Below are 12,470 nucleotides of genomic sequence, written 5' to 3'. Positions count from 1 at the left end.
CTGTCCGGACCCCCGCGCGGCGGCGGCGCCCGGCGGAACTGTGCCCCGGGGAGGGGAACCGTTAAGCCCGTGCCGCAGGCTGACTGCATTTGGCAGTGTGTCGGCGAACGCGGGCGGTGTCCCGCTTCAGGGGGCAGCAAGAGCGGACAGGAGCGTGTGGTACAGCCCTTGGGATCGCCGGGCGCGCAGCCCGCGGCTGGGGCGCTTTAAGAGCGCGTCAGTGCCCGTGCACAGTGAGATTACACAGCCCGCTCCTGCCTGCGGGAAACATCCAGACTCTTCCTGTAGCACCGCTACTCTGCTAGTAGAAAACGAGTTGGGTGGTTTCCTTCGCGTTCTGTATGTGGTGTCGGCATTGGACTGCTTTTGACGTCACGCACGGTAGTATCCAGCAGCTGACAACGTGAGTTGGCTTTCATGACTACATACAGGGATAAAGTAGTGCCGTGATTTGAGATCAAAGTACAAAACGTCTTTGGCTACTGACTCTTAAAAGAAAAAAACTAAACAAACCCCCCCACCTTCTGTGGAAATACATATCTGTTTTAATAGAAAGGAGAACTTGCTTTCTTTTTGCCCCACTGGAGATGGAGATAAATCTTGACTACAGAAATCTTGAAGCACTATAATCATACATGTTTTCTAACTTCTTGTGTTGCAGGTTGAAGCTTGTGTTGCAGTCACTGCTACAGATGTGTGAAATTTGCTATTGCATAGCTATGTCTTAACTGAAGACGTCCTCAATTTGATGTCCCCTTCTGAATGTGGTAGGATATAGCTAGTGATAGCTAGGGAAATATTTGATCATGCGTCATCTCCTGAGATAGGTAAACAGAATGCAATATATTTTAAGCTGTTTGGCTGTTTTGGGCTTTTTCTGGTTTGGTTTGGTTTTGGTGTTTGCTTTTTTTTTTTAATGAGATCACAAAAATAAGCATCTTGTTTACTGCATTTTGACTTTTGCAGAGAAAAATAGTTCATCCTGTTGTGCTGGCAAGAATTCTGCCCTTTGGTTTATGTAATGCTTAGGTGCTAGCTGATGGCTTGCTTCTCTGAGCAGTTTTATATTTAGGCGGTTTATATGCGTTATGACCCTGCAGAATGTAAGACTGAATGCATTTGTAGTGCATTGTATTCCACATTCCATAATTCATGCCATCTTCCAAATAATGGTCACAGATGAAAATTTATAGCAATTTTACACTGTATTCCATTGATTTTTAAATTGCTCTGAAAACATGGGGAAACTAACTGTCATGGAAGTGTAGTGTAAGTAATAGCGAAAACATTGTCATAAATTCTTCATCATCTGCAATACTGAAAATGAAAGAGAAGTGTAGCTTTGTATCCTTTCCAAATAGGTACAGAGTCTGTCAGCAGGTATACTGGTAATTGCAGTTAGGCATTAGGGATGGGGGTTTGCATGGGGGAGTTTGTATGTGTGGTCTCCTGTTAACTGCAGAGTAACTGTGAAGCTGTAGCCTTTGTTGATTGCAGTGCAAGACTGGGGACTTGAGTTTCAGCTATTTATTTTCTTCTAAATTTTAAGTTCAGTTGACTCATAGTTGTTTAAATATAATGATTGACACATCATATTATTCTTTGTGTTGCATAACTGGATTGATCAGAGCTGACCAATTTTTTCCAAGCTATGAGTCAAGTGTTGTCTTTGGGGATGATCTTGAGGCAGCACACAGGAGTCATGCAGCTTCTTGGGTAAAGAAACTAGCTGGTACTGTCTCCTTACAAGATGTTTGAGGTCATTTGCACTGGCTAGAATTGGTTGTGACTGCCATTTGTATAGTTCTGGATTAGGGATTAGAGAAGTTTTACAAAGAATGATATTTTAAGTTTTTGAAACAAAGTTTTATAAAACCGAGGACCTGCACATCTTAAAAGTTGTATCTGAAATGGCAAGGAAAGCATTTTACTGCAGAGTTAATGTAAATACTGTCCCAAGAAAGTAAATCACACTCTTAAAAACTGTTCAATGTTTCAATATATTGGTATATAGAAAGTGAACTTGTGGATTACGTGTTATATAGAAGATAACATAAATGTTAGAAGATAACATAAATGTTAGGGACGATACTGAAAAACTGTACTTTTTTTTTAACAGCTACGCAGAAGGGATATTCTAGAAAAGTGAAGTTGGAAGATCTCTGTGATCAAGAGAAGGAGAAACATGTTGTGCTGGGGAAACGCATCTTTTGGACAGCTTGGATTGGGTGGAATTGATGAAGAGATTGTTTTAGAACCCAGAAAAAGTGACTTTTTCTTAAATAAAAGGGTCAGAGATGTAGGATGTGGACTGAGACATACTGTTTTTGTCCTGGATGATGGGACTGTTTATACATGTGGATGCAATGATCTAGGACAACTAGGGCATGAAAAAGCCAGGAAAAGACCCGGTAAGTTTAGAAGTAATGAATTGTGGAGAGTATGTGTGGTTGTGCATGTATGTTTTGTTTCATTATGCTACGTCAAAGCCAAGACTGCCAGTGTCTGTGCATGTGCTGAATTGTATGCACAGTAGTTCTTCCAAGAATGGGCATAGTTTTAACTTGAAAAGCATTCCTTTGCTTGGATTGCATCTTGTGACAGTTGGAAACAACCAACTGTGAAACATGGCTGTCCCCCCGTATTTTTGCCCGCCGTGCAGCTGGACAGTGCTACTATTTTTTATTTCCAGCGTGGAATCAGTTTACCTAAGGCCATGGGAGACTCAGTGGCTCTTTTTAATCTCAGGGGAGGTGACCTGCTTCAATACATGGATTAGCATTGTTGGCTACTGGAATATGGCAGAAATGAATATTTAGCATACCATAGTTGAGAAACATGCTGTGTGTGTTCAGTCATCTAATATATGATGTAGAGCAGGTCTGATTAGAGCAATGTTCTTAATTTTCTTTTTTTTTAAGAACTAAAAATAAAACTTCTGATAAAAGACTTTTCAGCATATGCAGCGCTACAGGAAGAGGATTTGCAAAAGCCTAAAGGATGCAATGTAAAACTTCTTTGGGCTTTTTTCTTCCTGTCCATGTTATATGCGTGTTTCTGCTTCCTGCTAGTGCAGTTCTATAGCAGAAGTGGGTAAACATCTTGCAGGGACTGCAGAGGAGTGTGCACATGGGCTTCCTTCAGAGCTGTGCGTGAGTCATATCTGTGTGCTACTGAGAGATATGGAACAGTGCTTCTGACAGTACTTACAGCATAACGTAAGCAAACTGAAAAGGCTTAGTAAGAGCTTATTCTAGTCACTGCTACAGCAGTTTTACAAGTTACTTGGCACAATAATTGATACAAATATTTCAAATGGAAATAAGGCATTATGCAGTATTTTAGTAGTTCTCCTTTATTCAGAGTTTCGGATTTGGTGCCAGGTAAAGATTTTTTTTTTGTGTAGTTGATATGTAACTTTTAAAACCAATTTGGACTTCTATTGGGAAACAGTAAATGGATATTAAAACTGGTGATCTTGAATCCTGTGCAAACATCTGCTTCATGAACATGGGTAGAAACTCAGCTTGCCAAACTTACTTTGAATACTTGTTACCCACTTTGAAAATGATGCTGAATTGTCTTTTAAATCTAAAAGTTACAATAAAAATATCTGACTTGAAATTTTTTTTTTTTAAACAGCCTTGTATGACCTTTCATATGTAATGGACAAACCTACTATAAGCAGTTTTACAAGTTACTTGGCACAATAATTGATACAAATATTTGGAAATGGAAATAAGGCATTATGCAGTATTTTAGTAGTTCTCCTTTATTCAGAGTTTCGGATTTGGTGCCAGGTAAAGATTTTTTTTTTGTGTAGTTGATATGTAACTTTTAAAACCAATTTGGACTTCTATTGGGAAACAGTAAATGGATATTAAAACTGGTGATCTTGAATCCTGTGCAAACATCTGCTTCATGAACATGGGTAGAAACTCAGCTTGCCAAACTTACTTTGAATACTTGTTACCCACTTTGAAAATGATGCTGAATTGTCTTTTAAATCTAAAAGTTACAATAAAAATATCTGACTTGAAATTTTTTTTTTTTAAACAGCCTTGTATGACCTTTCATATGTAATGGACAAACACCTACTATAAATCTTTTTTTTTTTTTTAACATGCTCAGACAGAGCAGTCATGAAGATTGTAACGTCCTCTTCCCTAAGTTTTCGAGGCTCAGTATCTTTACAAATGGGTGGATGTGCTCTTTTGAATGTGTTTCTGCTAACTGAAGATAATTTTGTCGCTGACTGCATGTCTTTGCCACCTCAGTGTCACCAGTGGCATTATTTAGCTGTGCCTTCCCTCTTTCCTCCCCACAAAGCTCTGCTTGCCATAGGGATTGTGTGAATGTTCCTTAATCCATATTAGGCAAAGTCAGCCTGCCTAGTTTAGCAGCTGGTGAAAATAGTCTGAGCTAATCTGCATGCTGTTGCCTGAACTGCAGAGCGCTTACATGACCTCTTCCACTGGCAGAGCTGTGGAGGCCGTAATGGGCTGAATTGGGGTGGTAACCTCTTTAATCAGACCAGCTGTTTAAAAAAATGAACTTATGTCTGCTGCCTGTGTTACTTTATTTTGGAAACTGAGTGCCTGTCATGTTGCAGATACTGTTGGCTACTGTTCTGAAATTGACTTAGGCTATGCTAGGCTGTGTTTACAGTGCACGTTACATTGATGATACACAGGCTTCTTCAGTGGTCTGCCGTTCTTAGGCAGGAATAGAATTTATGTGTTTGAAAACTGGGCATAAAATGCCCAAGCAGGCTCTTATTTAAGGGGACTGTTGAAAATTCCAGCCTTAATGACAGGCCCTGATGATATTTCTGCACTTTACTGTTGCTGAAATGAAAATGTTAGACTTCTGATCACAAATCATAAGCACAAAAACAAACTCTGAGTTTTTCCAAATGTATTTAAAGGTATTGATGCAGGCTACTGGAAAAAAAATCAGATATTTTAGTGTTTGCTTTTCAGAGGCGTGCACTGTATATCTAGAAAAATTACTCTTCAGGATCTGTTTCTACAGTATTTTGCATTATAAAGAGGACATTGTGTAGCTCAATGCAAAATCAGTAGCTTCAGTCTTTAATTTGCCCTGCCTTGTTTTGTTTTACAGGCTTTTTTGTTAATAATGAATAGGTGAATTTAATTTGCTGTGGTGGAATGTTTTCCTCTTACATAATGTCTACACGTGTAGTCATTTGACAATAATCTATTTGACCTTAATGTTAATTGAGTTTCTGCGCTCATTTTCAGATGGCAAGATTAGAAGTAACCATTATGATCAAGCTGCAGCTTTTGTGCACTTCTGCATATTGCTCCAGATACAGTTGTTGTTTGATTACTTTGGGGTTTTAAATTTAACTTACTTCTCCAAGAATTGCATGCTTATAATTTTAAATAAAGGATGTTTTGACAGACTTCTGGGCTTACTTCTGTGTCATTTCAATTGATACCTTAGTACTGAGTATAACTGTCTTGAACAACACTAGCTTGTTAGTAGCTTTTTTTTAAACAACTAACTTTTTTTTTTTTTTTTTAGAGCATGTTGGTGCACTGGATGCCCAAAATATTGTAGCTGTATCATGTGGAGAAGCCCACACTCTTGCATTAAATGACAAGGGTCAGGTATATGCTTGGGGTCTGGCTACTGATGGACAGCTTGGCTTGCCAGGAACAGAGGAATGCATCAGAGTGCCCAGGTTAAAAATAATTAATATATAATGAGGGGGTTTTTTTTGAAAAAATGTGCTTAAATCACATTGGTTAAGCTATTTTGCTGTTATAATTAAAAACACATATTAGAAAGTGTATTTTAGCTATGGCACTTGCATACTGTAGACGATTTTCTTTTTCAAAAAGTCACCTTATGTGAGAAGTGTGTTACAGGTTTGCTTGGTTTGGTTTGTTGTTGGTTTTGTGGTTTGTTTTTTTTTTTTTTTTGTTCATAGTCATCTACTAAGAATGAGAGTTATGTTGGAAAAGTAGGATGGGTATTTTAAGAATGTAAATGGGGATTAATAACTGCCATTTAAGAGAAGTTAAAGAGAAGTAGAATGTTAAACTTTCAAAACCAGTTGTGGGAGTACATTTGAAGAAGGTACCTTTGCTATTTGATCTTCGTACTTCAGTTTTTACCCCAAGGTTTTTTAGCTGTGATCAAATAATACACCTTCTAGTTACAAAAATGAATGCTAGCCAGATTCACTTGCTTGTTTTCAGAATGCTGTAAGCATTCCAGCTAACTGAAGTCCACATTTTTACTGTGATGAATAGGTTCACTGAAATCAGTAGAACTGTCTGTAGCAGTAAGTTTGTATGTTTGCAAGCTGGAGGTTTTCTTTTCTAATTTTCTTTAATACATAGTATTAAAGAAAAAGTAACAATTCCTTGGAACATTAGTAATTTATAATTTTATCTTTCATATTATACATGTCACATATAGCCATGATATAAATAACTAATATAAAGGTTACTTATTTCTGTATCAAATTTAAAAGCCCACAGGCCTTTTAGAAACTCCTGTTTTTCTCATCAAAAGTTGAAAGCATACTAGATTTAATGCACATTCGTATGTATTTGCAACTTCTGTATAATATCTTGCAATACTTAATAGCTCTGTAAACTGAAGTTCTGATTGAAGTTAATGTTGGTAGAGATGAAAAATTGAGTGTTCAGATTTTAACAGAAAGTAATTAAATCTTTAATATTGATATGAAGAAGATTGTAAAACCTTTTTTCTTTTGGAAACTAGAAAGTAAGAATCATTTTCTTCTTGCATCTGGTATTAATTTCCTCCATTCAGCTGTGTGACATCTCCTTCCTAGCATGTGAATCTCCCTAATTCTTCATTATGGTCTTTTACTGACTTCATTAATTTGAATATAAGACAGAACCTGTCCTCGAAGGTGTTAGAAAAGAAGCAGTTTTGACTTTAAGATTTTACTAAATAGCTTCTAATTAAAGTTAGGATATTTAAATTAGTTTCATATATACTTCAGTGAAAAGGATTCACTTTTTGTATATTACCCTTTGGAGTGACTTTATATTTCATACCATGACCTAGTAGCTTAGTTCTTTCTCTGTTTTCTTACCCCAATAGAAATATTAAAAGCTTATCAGAGATCCAAATTGTTCAAGTTGCTTGTGGTTATTATCACTCGTTAGCACTCTCAAAAGGTAAGCCAAATTCTTCTGAAGTTTTGTGTAATTTCTTACCAGGTAATTCTAAAGGTTTCAACATTTATTTTGTCTTTTTTAAAAAGGAAATGTGTTTTTTAAACATATTACCACTTAACGCAGATGGGATTTCAGATTGGTAGAAGTGTAATTTAATGATGGAAGCTTGAATTTAAAAAATAAATGTACAAGCAAATGTGTTGTTCTGCTCTTTTTCTTATGCTTTTTTGCTTTTTATCATCTAGCTTTTGTGTAATTTCCTTTTTTAATTTCTCTTTTTCTTATGCTTTTTTGCTTTTTATTATATAGCTTTTATGTAATTTCCTTTTTTAATTCATTTTTATTTCTCTCCTTTTTTTGGTCCCATTTCTTTTTCATCCTGCTAGCATGCTGCTTTTTCACTAGTCTATTTTAACCTGTAACTTCAAGTTACTGAGGCTTGCAGGCAACGACTTCCTTGTCTGCTTTTCTATTGCAAAGCCTCTGTTTCGTTGGTGCTTCCATAGTTAAAACGTAATGTCATATTATAACACACCTTTTGAAAGGTTTAAACATCTGTCTTCAAAATTTTGCTTGGGCTAGTTAGTATAGCTATCCAGAAATGAATATGAATTTAAATTTGCTGCTTGTTTGTTTCACTGTGACAAAGGAGAGTTGTGGCCAAAACTTCCATTTGGAAGAAGTGGCTGCTGGGCGGGGTTAATGGAAACTTAGAAACTCAAAACAAAAATTCCAGAAAGATTGTAAAGTTTGACAGTGTTTCTGAACAATGTGTGGTTAAAATACAAACAAAAAAGCTGTGGGGAGGGAGGTGTTAACAGTATGCTGAATGTTTTTTTTTTTTTCCTTCTTCCTTTAAATATAATAGTTTATACTGACTATATGTGCCTTGATTCTGTACGTGACTTTTCATGGGCTCATATTGTTTTCTCTGCCATTATGTATTCCCGGGTGTCTTTACCACTATAACCTAGTGAGATTTCTTTGTTTTCAGGACAGGCAGACGGAGATTTACCAATAACCATTTGCCTGGATTAAGATCAGCAGTAGAATGTGAGGAGTATCAGAATTGCGCTATTAAGCATTCTATTGGTCAAAGATGCAAGAATATAATTAGGAGTTTGTAATTTAAAATTCACTCAGTGTTTTAAATAGATACAAGCTTCAATTACAGCATCGCTGTCCTATTGCCAATTCATGGATTTGCAGCTCTATGTTTCTGTTCTTCACATGCATTGTAGGGTGGTTTTTTTGTTTTCTTTTTTCTTTTCCTGGTTGTAAGAGAACTTGCAGAAATACCTGCAATGTAGCAAGGTTATGGCCTTAAAAATAGACCCACACAGGGAGGAAAATGGGATGAAGTTACTTGAATGAGGCATTTTGAGAGGAGACTTCATAGTATTTTTAGATTTATATATGGGATATTGATCAGGTGGATTAGTTCATGTGACTATGAATGATTGGCATAGGATTTCTTTGGTGTTAGGAAGATTGTTTTGTATAAAAGTGGTAGTTTGGTGTGGGGTTTTTTTTTTTGTCTGGTTGGTTTTGGTTTGGTTTTTTGGTGGTTGTTGTTTAAATAAATAAATAAAGTCTTGAGAGCTCTGTACCCCACGGGATGGGTTTCATTGTTTTCCATCTTGATAAAACTGTTATTGGAAAGGTGGAGCTAGGAGAGACGTAGGAAACATTACTGTTTGAAGGTAACATTACTGTTCGAAATGTATTGCACCAGCAAAAGCAAAGTATCTTTGTGATTAGGTGTTGATCTTCAGGATAGTAAATACTTTGGCAAAAAATTGGTTGTTCAGTAGAACATTTTCTTTTGGAGGCAATCAACATAAATAGCTCTGATTTGTGATTCTTCAAAGTGTTGTTTTCTTCATAAGGCATCAAATAACATTATAAACTTTGTGCTTCATTGGTCATATCATTGATACAATATTTTAAAATTTTAAATATATGTCACTTAAAATGTATGTAAAAATTAAGTATGTTACCGTATAAAAGCTTAAATGAGGCTTGTGATTGGAAATTGGAAATTTTTGCATGTCCAGTATGCAACCTCAGCAAGATCTCTGCATAAAAATATATACAGTAGTGGAACTCCCAATGAAGCAGCATCTTGCTTAGTAATAACCAAACTCAACTTATCTAACACTGTTGAAACAGGAGCGTTAAGAGCAGTTTTGAGGGTTTTGAGTGCGAGTTAAATACTTTCAGTCTGATCAAATATTTGAGTTGAATGTCTGCAAATTACATGAGAAATGCTTAGCTTCAAAAGTCAGTGATTTGTATGCATTTTCAAACTCAAAAATATTTGAAGAGTAACTGTCTAACTTTTAGCTTTTCTTACAGTAAATAAACTTTATATAATTAAACTATATTGATTGTATTGTTTATTTTTTTTCCTTTAAACAGGAAGTGAAGTGTTTTCCTGGGGACAAAATAAATACGGCCAGCTGGGCTTAGGTTACGAGTATAAAAAACAAAACTCACCACATGTGATTAAATCTCTGCTGGGAATCCCTTTTGCACAGATTGCAGCAGGAGGAGCTCATAGTTTTGTACTAACTCTTTCTGGAGCCATTTTTGGATGGGGACGCAACAAATTTGGGCAGCTGGGTCTTAATGATGATAATGGTAAGTAAACATTACTTAGGTAAAATTTCATGCTGAAGGTCTTGGTTTGTGACTCTAAAGACAGCGGTATTCCTAGAAAAGGAGCAGACAGAACAAACCTTTGTTGAATATTGTCGGAGAGTGCTGATGTTGTGTGGGATTGCATAAGGAAGACATAAGAGTTTTTTTCCTCAGCTGTTTTGTAGTGAAAATTCTGACAGCGTTATGTTGAAATTCTAGCCTGCTTGACTTGTTTTCTTTCCCTGTTCTAGATTTTTCTGTGACTTAAACTTTCTAAATGGGATTGAATTAAGATACTCTGTGGTAGTTACAGTTTGAACTGAATTTTAGGTAGATGAAATTGCTTGACAAAACCAGTAATCTGTCAAAACTATTTGGTTGTCCTTAGTAGACACATTTAAGGCATCTTCATTGTTTTACTGCCATGTGGGTATCTGTCTTTCTCGGGCCACTTTTGATAATCATTCACGATTTTCAGCTAACCATTTCCAAAATTTCCTCTACTAGGGTGTTGGTACTCATTAACGATTTTAAGCAAGTAGTTAGGTTAGACAAAAAATTGTTTCTTTGTTAGTTGTATTTCGTTACATGCACACGATCCACGCTCAGGGCTCCAAGATGGGAGTATATGCTATCAGGTTCCTGTAATACACAGTTTAGTGTAGAATAATCTATAGCTAGTTTCATGAATTCAAATTTTCTCACTGCTTCATTGTTCTCAACACCATTTAAAATAAGAAAAATGTGTTGTAGTTAAAATGTGTATCTAAATTTAGGCTTCAAATCTGGTCACACTCAGGTAACAAGAAAATCACACGTACTTTTCAGAAATCAAATTTTCATGGGAGACTTCAGTTGCTTCTACATATTCTTTGGAATATGAATGACCCCAGTTTCTTATATAGCATCACTTCTCAGTAAAATCCCTTTTTTATGTCTTGATAGGGCTTCTTCCAGGCATCTTAGCGTATCTGACAAATTTTAAGACTTTAGCATTAACATTTAAAAAAATTGCCTGTGTGCAACTGGATGACAAAGTTGATTTGTTCTGGTGGTGATGGAGGGAAGTTAGTTGTGCTTCCTAATTATTCAGCATTCCATTCTATTACACATTTAGTAATATTGAACTATGACCAACTGATACCAACTTACAGGAACACTTCAAAAACACGAAGCACATAAACAACTCAAAACAACTGTCATTTGTTTTCTTTTCTCATGGCCAATGGCAGGTCTAACGTACTGTTCCATATTTCATGATTTATGTATTGACATATGAACCTATGCTATTGAAAATGAGACTATTTGCTAGAAAGTATTTCAGTATAGTAGTCTCTCTTTTTCTGTAATAACACTTCTGTCTCAGATACATAAACTCAGTCACAATCATTGCATTATGCTAACAAATTTAAAGTGCTTGTTTGACTGGAACCAAATTAGAATAAATGAGCAAAACTATTTGTTTTCTGATTTTATTTTCAAAATAAGCGATCTGCTGCTGTATTAAACCTTTCAGACAGGTATGTTCCTACGCTGCTAAAGTCACTGAGAACTCAGAAGGTTGTTCATATATGTTGTGGAGAAGATCATACTGCTGCCCTTACAAAGGTACAATATTTAAAGATATGTTTAGGCTTTGATTTTTGGATGTTTTCAGGAGAAGACGCTACCTGAATAGGAAATAATAAACAAAATTCCACATGAAATTTCTTCAAAGTTTATTGGATGAAGTTGAGGAAATACTGGAAGAACGGTTAAATATTTGAAAAAACTTACCAAATACAAGAAATCTTTCTGTAGTTTTAAATTTTTGTCAGGTTTGGTAAAATTAAGCATACAAAATAGAGTATTTTTGATATGACAGTGCATGTTGTATTATTGAAATTGTGCAGATATTGAAATTTACATTAGTGTATCCTAAAGAGATTACCTGTTTTCTGACTGTAATGCCTCTGGTATTGCTGTTGTCACTGATCAGACCAAGTTAATTTTAAATGTAAATTAAATGCTGGGGGGGTTGGTGTGTGTGATTGTTTAAAGTTTTCTTAGGGAATTCTGTTTGCTGTTGTGGTGGGTTGACCCTGGCTGGATGCCAGGTGCCCACCAAAGCCACTCTATCACTCCCCCTCCTCAACTGGACAGGGGAGAGAAAATACGACAAAAGGCTCGTGGGTCGAGATAAGGACAGGGAGAGATCACTCACCAATTACCGTCACGGGCAACAGAGACTCGACTTGGGGAAATTGGCAATAAATTACTTAATCGAATCAGAGTAGGGTAATGAGATATAAAACCAAATCTTAAAAACACCTTCCCCCCACCCCTCCCTTCTTCCCGGGCTCAACTTCCCTTGTGGCTTCTCTACCTCCTCCCCCCCAGCAGTGCAGGGCGACGGGGAATGGTCCGGCGTTGGGTCGGTGGGGGTTTTCGCCCCCGCTGGGCCCCTCCAGGGGCTGCGGGGGGCCAGCCTGCCTCACCATCGTCTTCGGCACGGGCTGCTGGGGAATCTCTGCTCCAGTACCTGGAGCACCTCCTCCCCTCCTTCTTAACTGACCTTGGTGTCTGCAGAGTTGTTTCTCTCACATGTTTTCACTCCTCCTTCTGGCTGGCTGTTGTGCAGCAGCTATTTACATACTATTT

At 36.9% G+C, this 12,470-nt stretch overlaps 1 protein-coding gene across 4 annotated transcripts in view; it reads left to right on the top strand.

The window, feature by feature from the left end:
- Positions 1-672: 672 nt before the first annotated feature.
- Positions 673-12,470, top strand: part of HERC4 (HECT and RLD domain containing E3 ubiquitin protein ligase 4) — a 36,687-nt gene continuing 24,889 nt past the window's right edge. For 3 of the 4 annotated variants that reach the window (XM_009290527.2, XM_009290525.2, XM_009290523.2), the window contains exons 1-6: positions 673-827; positions 2,120-2,411; positions 5,551-5,710; positions 7,111-7,187; positions 9,609-9,830; positions 11,347-11,438. In XM_009290527.2, coding sequence (XP_009288802.1) covers positions 2,186-2,411; positions 5,551-5,710; positions 7,111-7,187; positions 9,609-9,830; positions 11,347-11,438 — 777 coding nt within the window. In that variant the 5' untranslated portion in view covers positions 673-827; positions 2,120-2,185. The remainder of the gene's footprint in view (positions 828-2,119; positions 2,412-5,550; positions 5,711-7,110; positions 7,188-9,608; positions 9,831-11,346; positions 11,439-12,470) is intronic. The other variant, XM_009290524.2, reaches the window with a different exon arrangement.

The sequence above is a fragment of the Aptenodytes forsteri genome, unplaced genomic scaffold (genome assembly GCF_000699145.1).
Source record: "Aptenodytes forsteri isolate BGI_AS27 unplaced genomic scaffold, ASM69914v1 Scaffold349, whole genome shotgun sequence".
NCBI classification, from domain to species: Eukaryota; Metazoa; Chordata; class Aves; order Sphenisciformes; family Spheniscidae; genus Aptenodytes; species Aptenodytes forsteri.
This window is presented reverse-complemented; position numbering and strand designations above follow the sequence as displayed.